The following is a 19,688-nucleotide window of genomic DNA, read 5'->3' on the forward strand; positions in this document are numbered from 1 at the left end:
AATTAATACAATAAATGCATTTCCTTTCATGTTCAAAATGCAGCGATTTGAAAAGATGCCAGTGCAAACAGAGAGGCTAGGCAAAATTTAAGTTATGAAGCAAGTGCCCATTATTATTGGGCACATGCAAATTTATGCTGCTGGTCATCCTCTGAACAAATATCATAGAAAAATCTCCTAGTTAAATCTGCTGTTTCACTGATTTGAAAATAGTTGTAGAACAAAAATTATTGAAGGTTTGGGATATGAAATAGATGACTAGAGAAACCCTTTAATGTTATGTTGTTAGTGAACTCTAGCCCCAGCCTCACTTATGGGACATTTGGTTTTGAAAGAAATGTCTACTGACTCTTCTCAAGATACCTTCTGCCCTAACTTGGAAGTTTGGAGCTGTTCTGTGTTGTCATCCCCTTTCCCAAAGACTGGCTAATGTCAGAAAGCCAGAAGCTGCCGTCAGTGTGACAAGAAGTTCTGTTGAATGCCCTAGCAGCAGCCTGCCAACCACAGCACTGCACTCACTTTCCCTGAGCATTAAATCATGATACCCTGCTGCCAGGAGGATGACGAAAAAGAAGATAAAGAAGAGACTCAAAATTGGAGGTAGAAAAGGAAAAAGGAGATGTCTTTCTTGACAGTAATTCCCTTAGAAAAGTTATCACCTTGGGAACCCCTAAAGAATGGGTTAATAAGCGCTTGATCACCAAGGGAGTTTATAAGTTTTCTATGCAAGCTCCATCATCTCACCTATTGAGTGCTCTCTTGCTTTTTGGCTATGATTGCACTACAGCTGAAACACCAAGACAAGGCTTTGGGTAACAGGTGGTTAAAAAGAAATAAAAAACAAAAGAGAAATTGAATAGGCACACGGTGAGAGACCTATCTAGAATACTGCTGATGAAAAAGAACTGGGAAGACTTCACAATTTATACAATCAACCTCTGTTGATGGTGCTGGCTGAACACTAGCCCTAACAGGCCTTAGCAATTGATCAAAGTAGTCTTTGAGTCCTTCCCAAAGAGCCTCTCCCCCACATCTAAGAGAGACATCAAGGCCTGAATGCAAAGTATCTCAAGCATTTTCAATGAGAGGCACTCTCAAAGAAGCTACTGAGAACCCCCCTGTTAGAATGGAAACAATAACACTCAGACATCACAGAGTGCTGACAGCAGATTGCTTGGGGGGCAAGAGACAAGGGAGGAGTGGAAGAAATCTCTTATAATTTTCCAAACTTAAAAAAGAAAGACAGAAGAACTCAGGCCTGAGAAACCTCAGTAATTTTCAAACTGCAATGGAGGAACACAATCCCCAGGATGGCAGGCTTTAAATTAGCAGTCACAGAATGAAACTGTCTCTGCTCAGGGGCCCTTTGAATGTGGCACAGAAGATAAACAACATGCCCACTGCAGTTGACATTCAGAAACTCATCAATCCTGTGAGTATAGGTACCTAGCCAGTACTGCTATTTTATAATTTTAAATCAAACACAGAGTAACAGCACTAAAGGAAAAGAAAAAATCAAAACAAAAAGCATAGCTGGACAGCTAATTATTCCTGGTTGCAACTGACTGTGACAAGCAGGCTGTGAGACCATAGTTCTCTTTTAATTGAATAGTCAGAGCAACAAGGCTGAAATATTCTTATATTCAAAAATATCAGCGATCAAACACCACCTGCTGCTCCCACATTGTATCCACATGTGTGCTAAGCACACACAAGGGTTGTCACTTTGAATTACTTACTAGGTTGGAACATCTTTATACACGAAGTATTGAACAAGCAAAAGTGGTGTAAGATCCCTGTGTTTCAGGAACCACCAGGCTCATTTTTTCAGAAGTAGTTACACCAAACTCTGAAGGCTTCTTTACATTTTCTCAGCTGTTGCATGTACAAATGCAAACATCAATTCTGCCTTCTGTATGCACATACAAAAATTATTCAAGTGGCCAGATCAGTATCAGTCACATAAAATCTGTACCACAAATTTCGAAGATATTTGACTAAACTAAATTCTTAATATTTCCTCATTAGAATAAGTTTAGCTTCAAAGATGCAGCCTGCTTCCCTTTCTAGAAGTTAAAAGTCAGCGGTTCAATTCACTGTATGTAGAAGTCTACACAAACAGACAAAGACCACTCCAAAAGCTCATGTTCTGCAGAACCCAAATCCAAATAACATCCTTTCCCCTTTTGTGCAGCACACATCTTTGTTTTTAATACCAGTGAAAAACTGAATTTGTATAACTCTTCTTCAGTTTGTGTAGAACAGAATAAAGGTTAAGATTTATTTTTCTTTGAAAGTGGTCAGCAGGAAGCCAGAAGAATGAAGGAAGTTAGCCATATCAGACAAGGGACATAGGAAATATTACTTCCTTTCAGTTAACCACATCTTAAATGCTTTGAAGGGGAAAGATGTTAAGTACAGACACCTGGCGCTGACCTAGTGGCTTCCACATCAGAAGTTATGAGGCCCCAGCCTGAGTTTTCAAACATGGAGTATAAAAAGCTGCAAGTATGATCTGTCCTCTCTACTGCAAGCACTGGCCTGCATCCCTTCTGCTCCCCAATGAGCTAATTACTTCTAGAAATAAGTGGTGTCTTCTCTGCAAGTGAGGAGCCTGCTGATATCAGGGTCTACATCTTAAGCTCATAAGTTAGAGAAATCACCACCCACTGATGGGTTCAGTGGAAATACCTTCTCCTCTCCAGTACTGGAGACACCTTTGCTGGCTCCGTATTTCATACCTTAGCTCTCTTCCTAAAAAACTGAACCCTTGGTGGCAGAAGAAACCTTTTAATATGTGATGGAAGTTCAAAATTCAAATCATGTAACTTGATGCTGCCTTCTCTTTCTAATTATAGATTAAACACAATAAAACCTTCAGGATAACTGCAAGGTATTGGAAATGCAAGCTTCAGTAATGTAGAAAAGTGGTGTCAGGTCAAGACACACACTTTTAAGAAAGTACTTGACAGATGAAAATTAATGTCCACAGTAAGCCTGCCTCAGAAGGGGTAGGTTTGAGTTGAATTATTAAGTACAGGAAAAATGCCAGTAGGAAGTATCTTCAGACCTTTTCCAAGGATAAGAAACCTAGCTGGATCAGATGGACTCCTGCAAGTCACTGTATTGTAATGACCATGCATAAAGTTGCCAGACTTTATAAAAATTAAGCTGATCCCACATGTTTTCAAATGCTACTTGAATTTGAATCTCTCAGACCTGAAAACAAAGACATCACCATCAAAAGAAGAGCTTGTAAGCTAAAATGAGTACCACAAGAATACATAGAACTGTAAATTATTTTGTAAAAATTCTGTCAAATCTTCTCCCAGTTTCCTCTGAAGCTAGCAACCACCACTCACAAATACTCTGGTTAAACCAGAGAAGTAAGAGAAGTAAGTTAGAAGATTTCTTTTTCTTCTAAATTAAGGATCTAACCCCATGAGCTGGAAGTTGTCTGTCAGCAATCACAGGTTTTACCAGACCTGGGAGGTGCAGAAGAACAGACACCCAAACAGGCTACTGCACAGCCAACAGTTATTATTATTTTTATGTTATTTTTCACTGCTAAGGACATGTGCAGTACATAGGGTCATTGTGGGAGGTTTATCTTTTATTGACTTATCTTTCTCAGAAGGTATACTTTGGCAAGGATGTGGGTATTTTCAGTAAATCAGGAGTATATTATAAAATAGAAAAGCAGTATCCAGGCATCTCTTGGATACTCCTATTTGCTATTCCTAATCTCAGCACAAGCTTTAATGCAAGGGGGTAAAAATGTGATGGTCTTTATCCTTTTTCACAAGGGTGGAAAAAAACAGCAAAATGAAATTATTTTAATAGGCTTATTCTGGTACAAACTGCCATGTCTCAGAGCATCTGATAAAAGCAAACAGACTCCCTCCCAACGAATACCAGGAAAGTAAGACTCAGAAACAGAAGATTGCCCTTCCCTATCTCATCTTTTATAGATCTTGCTTTGTCTCTGGGAAAACTGGGTCAGATTCCAACAACAGGGCACTGAGGTCACTATCCCCTCTTAATTACCTGTTTTTTTTCTCTTCGCCCTCACCCCTCCCAAGCAAGACACTTTCTTTAAACTGGTTTGACCAGCTGACAAACACAGATGTGTCAGAAGGCAGACAGGAGTTTGTAGGGAAAGGAAAGAGTAAAGAACCCACAAACCAATCATCTGTGGCCACACAACACAAGTCAGGAAAAAGCTATATTTTACAATTGAAATGTATTTATTCTTTAAAATTAAATTTGAAATCTTTTTAACTTCCTGTCCTAGAAACTTAGACAAGCTGCATCATAAGAAAGCCGACCAAGGCTGGTACCTGAACTTTGGCTATTTGAGGTTGCAGACGCAGAAGATCTTGTTAAAACTTGTGATACTTAGCCTCTTTATAATGATGATGCTTCCTTTCTTCTCTGACTCCTTGGCAATGGGTATGCTGGCTACTGCTCACAATGGCCACATAGTCCCTCCTCCACTGTCCTTCACCTTGGCACTTGACTTCCCTTTTGCTTCTTTGAAAGGACTGAGCAAGGAGGGACAGAAACAAAACTTTTCTGTGTTTAGTAACACCATGCAGTTCCTGCAATTTCACTCTTTCAGTGTCTCTTTTATTGTTCTGAATCCAGATATTGGTGACTCTGGTTTGCTCAGCTGCACACCTGTGGTGCCTTTGTGCCTGTCACACTGCCTGCCTGGCTCTTTCCAGGGTGTTCTCCCCGTGGGAACCTTCCCCATGCAGATCCCACCTGCACCTTGACCAAATGACCTTGGAAGCCCCTAAAAGGGATATGAGATGAGGCAAGAAGTAATCCTGAAGATACAGTCCTGACCTTAACAAGTGACACAATGCATGGGACAACGTGTCTTTGCGTAACCACCTGTGCTCAGAGGATACAAAATGCACAAGAGCCCTGCTCTTTCCAACAAATTGTGCTTGATTGAATGAGAAACAGCCAGGACTCTGATTGTAGAACTAAACATTAAAATGTGAGCTATCTTTCATGTGCTACATGTGAGAGGGGAAAATTTCAACAGGAAAAGAGGGGGAGATTTGCAGAGCCTCTAGGCCTCATTCACCCTACCCTCTTCTTTCTATGATACATTGCACTCTCCAGCTCTTGATTTTGGCCTAAGAAGGATAAATTTACAGAATTTGCAGAATAGTCTAAGTTGGAAGGGACCCAGAAGGATCCAGCTGTTAAGTGGATGGTCCATATGATCGAACCCATTACCTTGGCATTATTAGCACTGTCCTCTGACTAACAGAGCCAATATCAGATTGTCCTGCCAAGATAGGGAAAACACAAAAATTGAGAAAAAGCTCATGGAGTATAAGAATAAGGTCTTACTTTACTCTCACATATTATCCCTCACTCCTCTCCCATTCTGCTCCATCCTTCTACCACTTAATTCGTTCCTTTTCTTTCCCCCATTGTTTGATACATTTATTACATGCCAAGTCTTACCTCTCTCCCTTTCACTCCTAATTTGAATAGTTAAAAGCATTGATATGTCACGTAGAAATCAACGTTTTAAACAAGACAAAAAGAACCACTATGGATGCCTGATGTAAGTTTCTGAAAGGTAATTGAGGTCAACCTACCACGTTTTGAACACTGGTAAAAGTCACCCTTATATAAAGAAAGTACTGTTTGGTAGAGCCACAGCAGAACAGGCTGATAATGAAGGCCTTATACCATTTTATGGCACATTTTATCAATATTCACACTTCTACCCATCACTTCTCACATATTTTTCTTCTGTGCACATAATACTCACTCTTCCCAGTTCTTTATCTTCAAGTGCCAGCACCCCGGTGCTTTCTGTAAAGAGTTTTACTTTGACAACAGGCCGAGGGTGAGTAGTGGTGAAATCCCCTTGGGTCCCCCATCTGCAATAAAAAAACCAACAAAATTTAACTGGGGCTGAGCACAGGCCTGAAAGTGATAGGAGTGTAATCTTTTCTGCAGAATATTTATCAATGCACTCTTAGAACTTAATTTTCAAGCTTTAGGAGGAGGAGGGTGGGAAAGAAAAGGGAGGTACATTTTTGAACATCCAAGATCAAATATCTACATAGAAAAAATGGGTTTTCTCTGCAATAAAACAAATCAGGGCTTTTCTGTATGACTTTTGTCATAAAATATCAATCAAAAAAATTTTAATGACAAAACTCAAAGAACAGAAATTATACCTTCATAGAGAAAAAAGAACCAAGCAAGAAGGCAAATAAAGAGATATCTATTTTCTATGAAACATATTCACTAGCTTCTGCTTACCAGTGAAATTAATTTAGCAAAGAACCATGTCACAATTCACTTCGGGCAACTGCAGCATGAATAAATTTGGCAGAGAAAACTTAGGCAGAGAAAATCTTATATATATTTTACAACTTAGAATGTAGGAAGAACGTAAACACAAATGCAAATAATAGGAAAAAAATATTATCAGAGTGACTACAACTCTGCCAAGTAATTACTGCCACAAGGCTCCATGCTTTTAGAGAACTTTAATTAGACAGAGAGACTTCCAGTTGTTAATCTCTTATCTCAGTTAAGACACTTGGTTTGCCAGCCTTCCCCCCCCACCACCCTGTGTGCCAGTGGTACAAAAAACTAAAGTTATACAAATTGGGTTGCAACTTCCTTCAATGATCTATTCCATTATCCTGGACAACCACATGGAGCTCATTGCATTAACTGATTAAACTGATTGTGATTACACTAGTAGGTACAAACAAAATGCAAAAAGCAAGCACAGCTCCAGTTTCTCCTTCTTTTGTCCACTGTGTGAGATATTACAATTATCAGAAACTAATAAAATAAAGAAAACAGATGACCTTAAGAGTATGCTCTATAAAAGGATGTATTACACAAGCCAAAATCTTAGGCCCTCATTTAGGAAAAGCAATAATTTTCATATACATTCAAGAATACACAATCTCTCCAGTATTGCAATAGAGTAGCAATTTTCCAGCAAAGGGATCTATTAGGCAAAAGGAAATGCTTCAACTAGCATGAGTGACAAACTTCAAGACCAAGTCTAGAAAGTAATATTCAATCAAACCAAGAAGATTTAAGGAAGCAGCAATTCTGTATAAACCAGCCCTACAGGTGGCTGAACATGCCTGACTCTGAAAGTGAGGTTCACCACAAATTAACTGAATCTTGCACTAAATTCTGTCTTCTTCACTCTGACTAGGTTAGATAGATGCTTACTCTGTCTGTGGTGTGCATAGCTTTAGCCTCAGCAAAGTGGTAATTGAAATAGGAACTCTGACAAATTGCCTTCCTGAGTGAGAGAAAGCCTGTTTATGATCTGATGATAGATGCTGCAGCTGCAGAATAAGACAATGCCTAGCACTACTGCTTTTCCCAGTGGTGATGCCAGGGGTAGGTTTTGTCACAATACAGAACTGAAATTTCCGAGGAGAAAGCGCCTTTATAAAAGATGAGATAGTTGTATCTTCAGTTTAACCTCCAGATCCCAGTATTCAGGAAGCATGCTGCCTTGAATTTGGAAACACAACCTAAGCACTTCGATAGCTGCATCCTCTCTCAGCTGTCAGGTTTGCTCCTGAGCTTCCAGAGGCATTAAACTGTGCATGCCATATCGGACAGGACCACACAAAAAACCCAAGAGAGACTCTGATTAAAATAACAAAACAAACCCAAACCCTCTCTACAAAGGTCTAGTGCCAGCATCAATTCATACAAAAGAGAAGAAAGGAGAGGTCATGCTGACTGAAGGGAACAGACCCAGCCCATTCAATGAAGAGAGCATCACCTGCAGCAACTCAGGTTGCTGCAAGCTGAGCAGCAGGTGCGTGCTTCAGCATTTGCTGGGGTTTGAGCACCCTAGCATCAGGTTCAAAGAACTTCCTGGAGAGTGGTGCAGCTTTCTTTGGAGACCCACGCTGCATCTCTGCAGGACACAGCAGGCAGGGATGGGGCACACATGAGCCTTGCCCAGGGAACCTGAGAGAATTTGCTCCTTCTCCAATTTAGAGGCACAGTGAGACACTGATGTGAATGGGAGTAACATGGGGTCATCCATCTGTTGTTGGCACTTATGTAGTACTAGAAATCACCCTTAACATTGAATCTGATCACCAGCCTTGACTGACATCCTTCTCTCATCCTTTGTTCCATCTGCAGCAGTAAATGAAAATCCTGTGCTGAAAAAGAATGGCCTGAATCAATTCCTAAAGCTTAATGTTCATGGTAGAAATATGCCATACACTGATCTGCATGCTCCTGGACGATTAGGACTTCAGCTGACTCCCATAGCCTCTCAGGAACATTTCTTTGGAAGTGAATTATCTGTTGGAACTGATGATCAGAGAATTTACTGACTAGGTCTTAATATAATTCCTCATGAAAGAGCTCATGAGAAATCATGTTCTGTTAGGAAAGGCAAATCCAAGATTGTATCCTTTACTATCACACTTGCTTGTGAGCATCTGATGTTCCTATCAGCTGCCAATATAACAGCAAAGTACAAATAGCTCATCTTTTTGTTCCTTGTGTATTACTAGAACACAAGTCCTGTTCCTTTGAAGCTTCATGTTTTGCAGAGGTATCACTATCAATTAATACCATTTCAAATCAGCAGCCAAAATAGTGATATCATGTTGATTTTAGTTTGCTCCTTCCAAGAAAAACATAAGAGACCCAATACTCCTATCTAGATAGAGTTCACCTATATGCTGTATATTTAAAAGCACATTATTATGTTATTATACATAGTATTAATACATCAGGCAACAACTGAAGCAGAAGTCAGAAATGACAGCCTAATCCAAACTCCAACTTTTAGTCTAACTTGCATGAATGTTCATGCTAATAACAGTTTGCATTTTTTGTTTTGTCGGTATGAAATGAGGTGTAGCAAAAAGAATGGCCTTTCTAGCTGTAGTTTGCACTGTCAACACATCCTAATAAACTTCAGTTCTGTTAGAAATAAAATTCTGATCTGTAAAGATTGTGCCATGAATATAACAAGATACCAGGAACTCAATATTTATTAAGGATGACCCAAAATAAAGGAAAGACTGAGTAAGCATGCATGTGTACATAAGCTAGCCTATTTTGAAATACTCTTTACTGCGGCGTGGGTTTTTGCTCTCCCCGGCTGCACGCGGCTCTTGGGAGCCCGGCTGTGGCGTAGCTTCCTCGTGCTGCCGGGGTTTGCTGCCGCGGGTTCCCGGACACGGCTCCGTGTCTCGGGCGCGTGGGCTGGCCAGCCTCTGTTACCGTGTGCTAGGGACCCGGCAAAGAGGTGAGGAATTTGTCCATTTACTCCGTGCTTGGCAGGAACAGTTTATTGGTCGCATGGCGCGGTTCGATGGAAAGACGCGACCATTCCCGACACTCGCATGGGAGAAAATGGCGCCTGGGTGCCGGCGGGATAGGGCTTTATGGAGGGGCGGGGCGAGAGGATCCACGGCCTGCCGCCCAATAGGGGCAGCTGCCGTGGCGGTGACGCCAGCAACAGCGACCAACCAGAGAACCCCGCAGGGGCGGGCACCGAGCCGCGGGCTGAGCGGGATCGTGTGGCTTGGGGTGGCCAGCATGGGGTTTCCCGGGGCCAGACGGCAGGGTGGTTACAGGAGCGGCAGAGGGGGAAGCCCAAAGGCAGGCAGCGTGGGGCCAGAAACCGCGGGGTGGGGGGGACAACACGGGGGAAACGCGGGATTACAGAATTTGACTTATTTTAACATAAATTAAAAACCCTAATCTAAACCCAAACTCCAGGATGCAACACTTTACTGTCCTGAAATTTTATATGAGCCCAAGATCTGTCGGATTTCACCTTTATTTTCTACCCTGGCTATTTCTTTTATCACAGCTGGCCAGACTCCAGTCAATGAATCAACAATTTGTTTATTCTTCCTGTTTATGAATAATACTTCATTGTAAACAAATTCCTTTTAAATGGATATCACACTTTCAGCTTCTATATCTGAGTATAAAAAAATGGTATCAGATTTCTAGCATACAGATCAATTTAAAATTTATTACATAACATAAATGCAAACAATAACTTTGAATAAAGTACTGTCCTATCATCAGCTGTGACTAAGAACTATGTAATTAAATTGCATCTATTTTACCTACAATGCCAAAATTGTAAATACAGTATTCCTAGCCAATAAACAAGATTTTACTCAATCACCTGTTATTTCCACTGTAAAATTCCACCAATTCTTTTTCCATACTTTTAGATATTTATTCTAGATCTATATATTTGTTCAAAGAGCTGGTGAGTTTAATGGTGGAAATAGGTTAGGAGAATACCTAATAATTAATGAAATCAATACCTGAATATTAATTACCATGTTGAAAATCTTGATCACCATTGCTGTGATTTCTTGTTTCAACTATTAGATTTTATGTGCTAGTATAATTACATCCACTTTGTTTCTCAAAAATTTAATTATTTTCTTCCAAAACAAATTTGTTGCCTGTAAAATGAATTTTTGACCCCTATTAAAGCATTAATATTTCTGGTTCTCACATTTGCTTAATCTCTTTGGAGTGAGTATCTCCTTTAAATTTAAAAGTTAAGCTGCTATGTATAGGTCAGACAAATCAATGCTTTTCTTTTAAGTTTGGGCTTGCACCCTGATACTTTTCCTGAAGAAAACACAGTACTTCCCAGAAAGGATTTTTTTCCTGAACCACAGATATCAAAGTCAACCACCATACAAAAGATTGCTCACATTATTCATAAGACAAAAACTTTAAAATTGTTTAATTGAAATACTTTCTGCTTTCAATAGGAACTAACAATGTGGTCTCCAGAATCTGAATGCTGAATAAAGAAAATCTGCTTTTCTTTATATTTTAATTTTCAACATCGGTAACTGAAATACTTTCTGCATGGAAATAAATCTTACAGCTGACTTTTACTTTTCATAGAGATGAACCTGTAGGTTGAAACCTGGCTTTCTATGAAAAGAGAAGGAATTCTTTTGACCCTTTTTGATCTTGTTTGAGTCAAAGTATATTGCAGATAGTTTACTTAAAGCTTGCTCTGCTATGGAGCTCCTGAAGGAAGGATGGAAGAAAGGATGAAAGATCAAGCAAATTAATTAATCTATCTTATAAAACTGTTATTTACAAACAGTGTACCTTTAGTAAATCTTAATTACAAAGAAAAATGTAATGCTTCATTTTTGTAACAGCATATGTTTTAACTAGTAAATGTAAGTAAACAATGAAAACAAAAAAGCAACCATGTCCACACCTTTGGAGGAGCCATTGATTTTTGAGTATTGGTTATTGATTCTTGTTAATGTGAACAATTTTGGTGCTGAAAGTGACCAAATGGGAAGTGCAAAATTTTAGACAAAACAAGTATGGATCTCATGCAATATTTATATTAAATAACTACCATTACAGTATGGCTGTTTGTTTGGGTTTTTTTAAATCTTGCTAGATAAACTGTTGAAAGTAACAATTACTTCAACACTAACTGCTGCAGTGTTAGCACAGCACTGTTAGCTGCAGCCCATGTAGCATACCAGATATCTCTAAAACTACCAACTTTAAGTCTAAAAAAAAACCCTAATTCTGCCTCTTCAGGCTCTCATTTCACCACATAATTTCCCTCTGTTTAAATAATTTTTCTGCTTTTACCTACTCATTCTCTTTACTATAGAAACTGCAGTGATTTGATGTTTGTTCATCTTCAACCATAAAGCCACAGTCTTTTCATCATACTTCTCTGCTGCTGTCAGAGGTACGTGGGCTGATATAGTAATTAGAGACAAAATATATTGCCAAAGTTTATTTCCCTTCACTGCAAAAGTACCCAATGCCAGCAAGAAGGTGAATGTTTATTTCAGCTGAAGATTTATCACTGTGTCACAGAAACCCCTCTAACGGAATTTATTCTTCTACTTCAGTTTGGAACACATTTCATATACTGGAAACAGCAGCAAATTTCTCTCTCAGGTTTTCCATTTAACTCATGGTCTCTGTTAGGCAAAACTTGTTTTATGAGATCATGGGAGTGAATGTAATAAAATTTCTTATTCTAAGCAAAGATGTAGAAATTTTATTTTAGCCCTATTTTTTGGGATACTTTATTTCTGACAAAATACCAACTCTACAGAAATTTTACACCATTTTTTGTCCTCAGCAATATGGAAATCTCATTTTTGAAACCAATATCAGAGTGTATTGGTCTCCTTGGCGCCATCCTTTGCATCTTTTTTGGTTTGAGTCTTCTACATAACCTCAACGTCTTCCTTAACTCTTAATTCAATTATCTTAAGAGGCCTTCTGGAAGTTTTCTTATTTGCTATCCAGACAGGGATGTGGCCAGAGCTGGAATGAGCAGGAAGACCCACTCAAGCCAGTTTGTTAGGCATCTTATTACTCCACAGGAGTAAGAGATGTACCAGCACTTCATCTTTGCACATCTTGGAGCTGGACTGGAAATAGTATGTTGAGGTCTCTGCAATATCTTTGTGTTTCAACTATGTCAAGAACTTATACCAACTCTGCTGTTGCATCCTGGAGTTTGGGTTTAGATTAGGGTTTTTAATTTATGTTAAAATAAGTCAAGTTCTGTAATCCCGCGTTTCCCCCGTGTTGTCCCCCCCCCCGCGGTTTCTGGCCCCATGTTGCCTGCTGCCAGCTCTTCCCCCTCTGCCGCTCCTGTAAGCACCCTGCCGTCCGGCCCCGGGAAACCCCATGCCTGCCACCCCAATCCACACGATCCCGCTCAGCCCGCGGCTCGGTGCCCGCCCCTGTGGGGTTCTCTGGTTGGTCGCTGTTGCTGGCGTCACCGCCACGGCAGCCGCCCCTATTGGCCGGCAGGCCGTGGATCCTCTCGCCCCGCCCCTCCATAAAATCCTACCCCACTGGCATCCAGGCGCCATTTTCTCCCATGCGAGTGTCGGGAATGGTCGCGTCCTTCCATCAAACAACGCCACATGTTCAATAAACCGTTCCTGCCAAGCACAGAGTAAATGGACAAATTCCTCACCTCTTTACGGGATCCCTAGCGCACGGTAACAGAGGCTGGCCAGCCCACGCACCCGAGACACGGAGCCATGTCCGGGAACCCGCGGCAGCAAACCCCGGCAGCACATGGAAGCTACGCCACAGCCGGGCTCCCAAGAGCCGCATGCAGCCGGGGAGAGCGAAAACCCACGCCGCACTCTGCTGTTTCTATTTTGTTTAGAAACAAGCTTCAACTGTATAAAAACAGGTATCTATAACCCTCAGGTTAGAAATCACACTCACAGCGCAAGTTGTAAGATGAAATGCCAGGAAATTAAAGGACAGAGGAGCCTCAGCATCTCCCGACAAATTCAAGTACACTGATACATTGCAACACTTCAAATCCAGGTCTGACAAACCTTCTGCTGCTAGTGAAGGATTGTGTGAGTGTGGAATTTATGAAGTGTTGCATGTCATTAGGTCCAACTGCACAGATTCAGAGAGAGAAAATGTGAGACCATGAGCCAGGCTCTGTACCAGCAGTGCAAGTCACCCCACAGCAATTTGACAATAAATCTATAATTTGATGAGGAGGCTCCACTCACACAAATAAAAATAGAGTTAAATCCATACTTATCTGATTTTGTTGTTTTTACTGAGACTCGTAAAGAGAGTATTAGTTGGTGCTAATTGCTACTAGTTCTTCCCCACTGATACTTGGAAAAATATCATAAGCATTTAATTTTCTCTTCTGAGCACAAAATTACTCATCCATTTGTTAATGAATGACACCAGGATGCTACACTAGAAATCACAGATTTAATTCTAACAGCTGTCTCATACAGCCCAAAAGCATGTTTATTTTTTCTTATGACCACCATACAAAATAATATGAACATTGCAGCTTCTCCCTTTGAAAAATGATATTGAAAGGTACTACACATGCAACAGAAGTTTATTGTGCACCACTAAGGATTTAATGGGGTGAAGATCATTCCTTATACGCAACATTACAACCACTATATATATATATATATATATACACACACACATACATTTATTTATTTATACATCCTCCAGTACATCAGTGAGATCTGGAATTAATGCTTGGAACCTCAAGGGAAAGAGCTGCTATGCTTGTATTTTTCTATAATGCTTAGAATGGGATTTACATTGTAAATGTTTCCCCTGGAAAATATTTTTTTGTTTCTCTATTTTAAAATTACTCATTTTTTTTTAATGGAAGAACAAGGAGCATAATTTCCTTGCTCAGAGCAAGCACATTCAACTGCACCTGAAAAGCAAGGCATAAAGAAATTTCTAAACAAATCAGAACATCCTTTCACAGTAGAAGCACAGACAAGCCCCACACTCAAGCAAACTGAACCTCATGTGTCTTGGCCTTTCATTACTGACCTCACCTAATCTTCTGTGACTCTGTTCTTCCCTGTGTTACTGTGATTCCACTATTTTAAGCACAAATCTTGAGGAGAACTACAGATTCATTGTTTTACAAAACCTATTGAAGAAACACTGATACTTGGCAGAAATACTTTCTCTATTTAGAACTATCTTATGGGCTGTCAGCTATTGAAGGAGAATGACCATGGTGATGGTTTTAACCCTGAGGTCCCAATCAAAGTGTTCCTAAAACTACAAAATGTAGATAGGAGGAAAAGAAATTGTTCTACAGAGGTGGATGACAGGAGGAAGGGCATGTACAGCGAAAAGGTAAGTCTTGGTATAAGCATGGAAAGTCACACAATTACTTTTAGAGATCCCCTTTGATGCCACCTAAGCAGAGTCTACACTACTGTCTTTTACCCTTTATAATTTATTTCTGTCTGTATGGGAACTTTTGACCTGGCACACAAATAGTTTGAAATGCAGACTAACAAACCATCTCTTCAGTACTTCCAGAAAATTTGTGTTCAGCATCTGCAGCTGCACACACTAAGCAGCCCATTGCTTAATTTCTGAATGTATTGTTGAGTCACTATCTAGTGTAGTCACTCAAAAAAAGTAAATGTTTCTGTCGTTTTTGTTTTTCTGTGGATTCAGCAGCAAAATTAAAGGGTTTTAGGGTGATTGTTACAAAACACTGGGAATCCCTTCTTGAAACTTTTTTCTCAAGGAACAGAAAGCTCCAAATTGTAATTTCAGCAACGGCAGGGATACAGTGTTTTGATGGATATGCTATACTGTAATGCTCCTTTATACAACTAGACTAATATGAAGGAAAAAAAGAATAATCTGTTAGTATGCAGATCTTTTTTTCAGGATCTGCTTTCAGTAGAATAAATGTTTTAAATAAAGGAATTAACAGAGCTCAAAATTACCGTTTATCTGAGAGCTAAAAATGATCTATGCACAATCATGTACTTATTTTTAAGCATTAAAAATTATTAATGTATGAAAAAAATGCTTGTAAAAAAATCACAAGAAAACTGTGTCTAGTTTTTCTTTCAAACAAAAAAGTATCTAATAGAAACCAGAAAAGCGAACCAGAAGAGGGGTGCAATGCATAATAAGCAACTAAGTAAAAACACTCATTTAGGCTTCCTACACTGAAAAGAAGAAAAGTGCATTCTAAGAGTACAGAATGTTATTATGACAAGTATTGTCATTACAAACATAAAACAGTATGAATAAATTATTAGTCTTATTTTCCCATCTCACTTTCAATACAAGGAACCAAGACACAAGCCAGGGTGAAAATTTTCATGGTTATGTATCTAGACTGACACAGTGCCAGGCACTGGCAACCAGTGGTTCATATTAAGTGAACAATTCATGAGAAGCATTACCTCCTGTTTCCCACCGAGGTTCAAACTCATCTAGACACTGATGATGGACACAAGGGCATGACATGGTGATCTATGCTCTCGAAATTTCTATATGCATATTTATTTCACTTTTTCCTTGAAAGACATAATTATGAATCCATCACAACATTGTTAAAAGTTGCAACTTCTATTTACTTCGTGTTACTTTGAATTTTTGTGACACTTTAAATCTTCAAAATGTTGTACAGACATTGATAAACTCACAGCACTTTGATGAAGCAGGTAGAGGCTGTCATGTCAGTCTAAAGATGTGGGAAAACAAATCACAAACAAGGCTGATCTACTAAGCCTGCACAGTCTATCAGGAAAGAGCCAGGAATAAAATCAGAAAATGTCAGTATTCCAGTTGGCATAAGACCAATTGGTGTGTTTTATTCTGAAACCCCTTTTATTGCTTTTTCTGACTCGTACTGTTCTTATCTGCTGTCCACACTACCCTGCTTTGTTTTCGCTGTCCTCCTAATCTCAATCCACTGGTATTGCTTTCAAAGAGGCACATTAACCTGTAGACTCACACCTTAAATGATGTATAGTTACTAAGAAATTTCAGGATCTAGAAATATATTTTCTTCATCTGTTCAGCAGACTATTCTGTATTCTAAAAGTACTGGACCTCTTGACACCTCTGAGGATCAATGTCCATACTAACACAGTAACAGCAAATAAAGTCTGCCCATGGTGGGGTGAAAAACAGTTTTCTGAATGTCATGAGCATTTGAGATGTATAAAGTATTCTTAGTCTGAACAGTATTCAAAAGCAGAAACTTCTCTGATTCAAATCCTTTTCCTCAAGATTTCTCTTTACCCAAAACAAGAACCATAAACTAAATTAGGCTGTAAAATGTGTTCCAATTCAAACACTATATCTAGTAAAATGTTTAGCAATTAATTTGAACGTACCTGTTTCATACTTACATATGCTTACAAGATATATAAGCAAATTTTTGAAAGGTCTCTTCAAATCAAGATACAACAATAGGATATTTTTAAAATGTAAAATCGGACATGTAGGTCATATCAAAATTTAAGAAGGATCTAAAGGAATTGTTTTCATGTCAGCTATTGCCCACAAACAACAATTGAACTTTTCAAGATAAGACAGGTGCAGACCACTCTGAAACACAAATTTCAAATTCACTCTACTGAAATATTCCAGGAGGAGATGGGAGGTAAAATTTGAGGTAATCCTTCTCCCCCACCTTTTTCTTTGACAGACCTCATCCCCCTACATGATACTTTACAGGCTGCCCTTGCTTTCAGCTTGACCCAGCCAGAGACCAGGTAGATATATTAGAATAAGGCTTATCCTGATCAAAACCATTTTGCTTATAAGCAAGATTTAATTAGCCTTGGCTTCACCATACTATTCATAGCCAAAGACCTTCCAATTTTAAGCTGGATCACACATCTGCATATGCTTTAGTATGATGTTATAGAAAGCTTATACCTGTCTGCAAGATATTAGTTGCATTTGTTGTGGATCAGGTGGGAATGAGAAAGGAAACAGATACAACTTGTGCATTAAGCAGTGTGTAAACAGTCTTCCTCTGAGCTCTGATTGTTATAGTGAAAGGCATGGGTGGGACATGCATCTTCAAACCCAAAGACTTCCAAAATGCACAGTGAAATAAAACTGGTATCAGTCTTGCAAGAGACATGTAACATAATATTACATTTTAAAAGAAGACAAGATACATAGCTATTCTTTCCAGTGGTGTCTCTGGATGAGGAGGATTAATACTCTCTATATGCTGCTGCATGTATTATTTAGGGTATATAAGGATTATGTTTATTGTTAACTATCCAAATAGAGCAGGGAATACAACCAACCTTAATTATCTCCTTTCATCCCAATTTCTTCCATGCTATGCTTCTTTATCTGAAAACAGAATATTCCCTTCTAACAGTAGTGGCTTTCACAAGTCCCTTAGATAGACAGACTTTGACTGTTTTGGGAGTTAATCATAGAATCATCATAAAATTCAGGCTAAAAGGAACCTCTGGAGGTCACCTAGTTCAAACCCTGTGCAGATCAAGAGCAGTTAAAATTAGGTTGCTCATGTTATTATCCAGTGGAGTTTCAGATGTCTTTTAAGTGTCTATATATAATTCATATTTCTCTGTAATAAGAGAGATGAAAAATTTCTTCTACAATATAAAGTAGTAATCAATGACAGATCATAAAATCAAGGCACCCACTGAAACTTGGTGAAACTATCTTTTGTGAAATACTTTATGGAATTAATGATGGTAGAATATGGCATAAAAATAATGTGAGCAGCATTTATTTTATTTGTGCAGTACTGACTGAGGTTCCCTGCCTCCTCTAGTCAGATTTAATCACGCATTCTTCACATACTTCTAACATATAATAGCCCTTTTAATAAGATTCTACAATCACTGGCAGTAAAATATGATCGTCTTATTTGTCTTGTTCACATGAAGAATAAATATCCTGTCTCTATTAAAGTTTTCTCATCATCAAGATATGATCTTTTCATATTGCCTAAGTATGTGACAAGAAAATGTCATGTGTAGTACTAAATGATAGTATGTTCCCATTTTTTATTTTTAGGCAGGATTTTACATGCCTGAAACATGACACTTTCAAGAAATCACATTATTTAATATTCAGAATGAATAAAAATCAAGGATAAGAAACAAATGTGGATACCAGACTCCACAAGATGTCTTCAATAACGTTTGAAAAATGAAATTAGCACTGGATTTCTGCAGATGACCCCCTGTGGCATCACAGCAACAAAGTTATGCAAAGCATCACACAACTAAAAGGGCCCTCTGAGGGCTCTGCTTACTGATCTCTGGTAGAAAAGGTCACAGGCTATGTTGGAGGGATTTTCAGCAGGGCTAAAAGGCAGGAAAACAGTTGGAAGGAATGAAGTATTTCACAGGCAGTTATAAAATTTTTATTGGGTTTGCATGTGAAGCTGTGTAACTGATCTGTTTGTAAAACTGTCCAAGACAAAAGCTCAATAAACCTACGTTATTCTATAGCATTTGCATTTTAGAATGACCATCAGTTACTCAGTAAGATACATATAAGCAGTACTTCATTTAGGTTGCTAAAGAAGAAAATGAAGCACTTAAACATAAACTTATAAAGTTATTATTCAAAGAGAGAGAAAGCAGGGGTTAAATGCATTAAAAAACCAGAAAATATTTACTACTGATGAAAACTGAAAGCCCCTTCCAGGGACTTTAATTAGGCATCTTCCCTTTAGGAATGAATATTGTTTCTAGTTTTTGTATTACTCTTAAGATGGCACTCAGGGATTTAGAGGAATACTTATATACATGTATAAAAATACTTGAGAAAATATTCAGCATTTGGAATAGTGGATAAACTGTGAATTAAGTGTACATTTGACTCATGTTTCCATTAATCTCTCTTCTAAGATCACACTGGCTTGCAGTGGCATTTTGAAACATTCATGTGAGTGTCTTATTTTTTCCTTTTCACTGTAAAAGCTTTTGAATTTTCTGAGTAGTAGCATTGCACTGCATACAGTGATGTTTCACAGATGAAAAAATAGGCATAAATAATTCTTTATACTGTTTTTTTTTTCTTCATAAATGTAGCTATCAGTTCAAAATGATAAACTGACTACAGAAAAATGTCTCCTGCCAGCAGTCTCCCACAGCAGGCTGGTGGTAATCATTCACTTTTCATTGTCTCATTCTATGCTTAGTATGAGAGCTTTGGCACCCTTTTCTAGCTGCACATCCTACATAAAATCTGAAGTTACGATCTCCTCCAGCTTCACTTATACTTTTCCTTCATACCAGGAAGACAGTACCAAAAATTACACCAGTAAAAGCCAGCTCCAGCAGCAGGCAAAGCAG

At 38.8% G+C, this 19,688-nt stretch overlaps 1 protein-coding gene across 8 annotated transcripts in view; it reads right to left on the reverse strand.

The window, feature by feature from the left end:
* The window catches only part of CADPS2 (calcium dependent secretion activator 2), a 281,254-nt gene that overhangs the window by 140,251 nt on the left and 121,315 nt on the right, over window positions 1-19,688 (reverse strand). For all 8 annotated transcript variants that reach the window (XM_053942794.1, XM_053942793.1, XM_053942792.1 and 5 more), the window contains one exon: window positions 5,801-5,912. In XM_053942794.1, coding sequence (XP_053798769.1) covers window positions 5,801-5,912 — 112 coding nt within the window. The remainder of the gene's footprint in view (window positions 1-5,800; window positions 5,913-19,688) is intronic.

The sequence above is a fragment of the Vidua chalybeata genome, chromosome 5, assembly GCF_026979565.1.
Source record: "Vidua chalybeata isolate OUT-0048 chromosome 5, bVidCha1 merged haplotype, whole genome shotgun sequence".
NCBI classification, from domain to species: domain Eukaryota; kingdom Metazoa; phylum Chordata; class Aves; order Passeriformes; family Viduidae; genus Vidua; species Vidua chalybeata.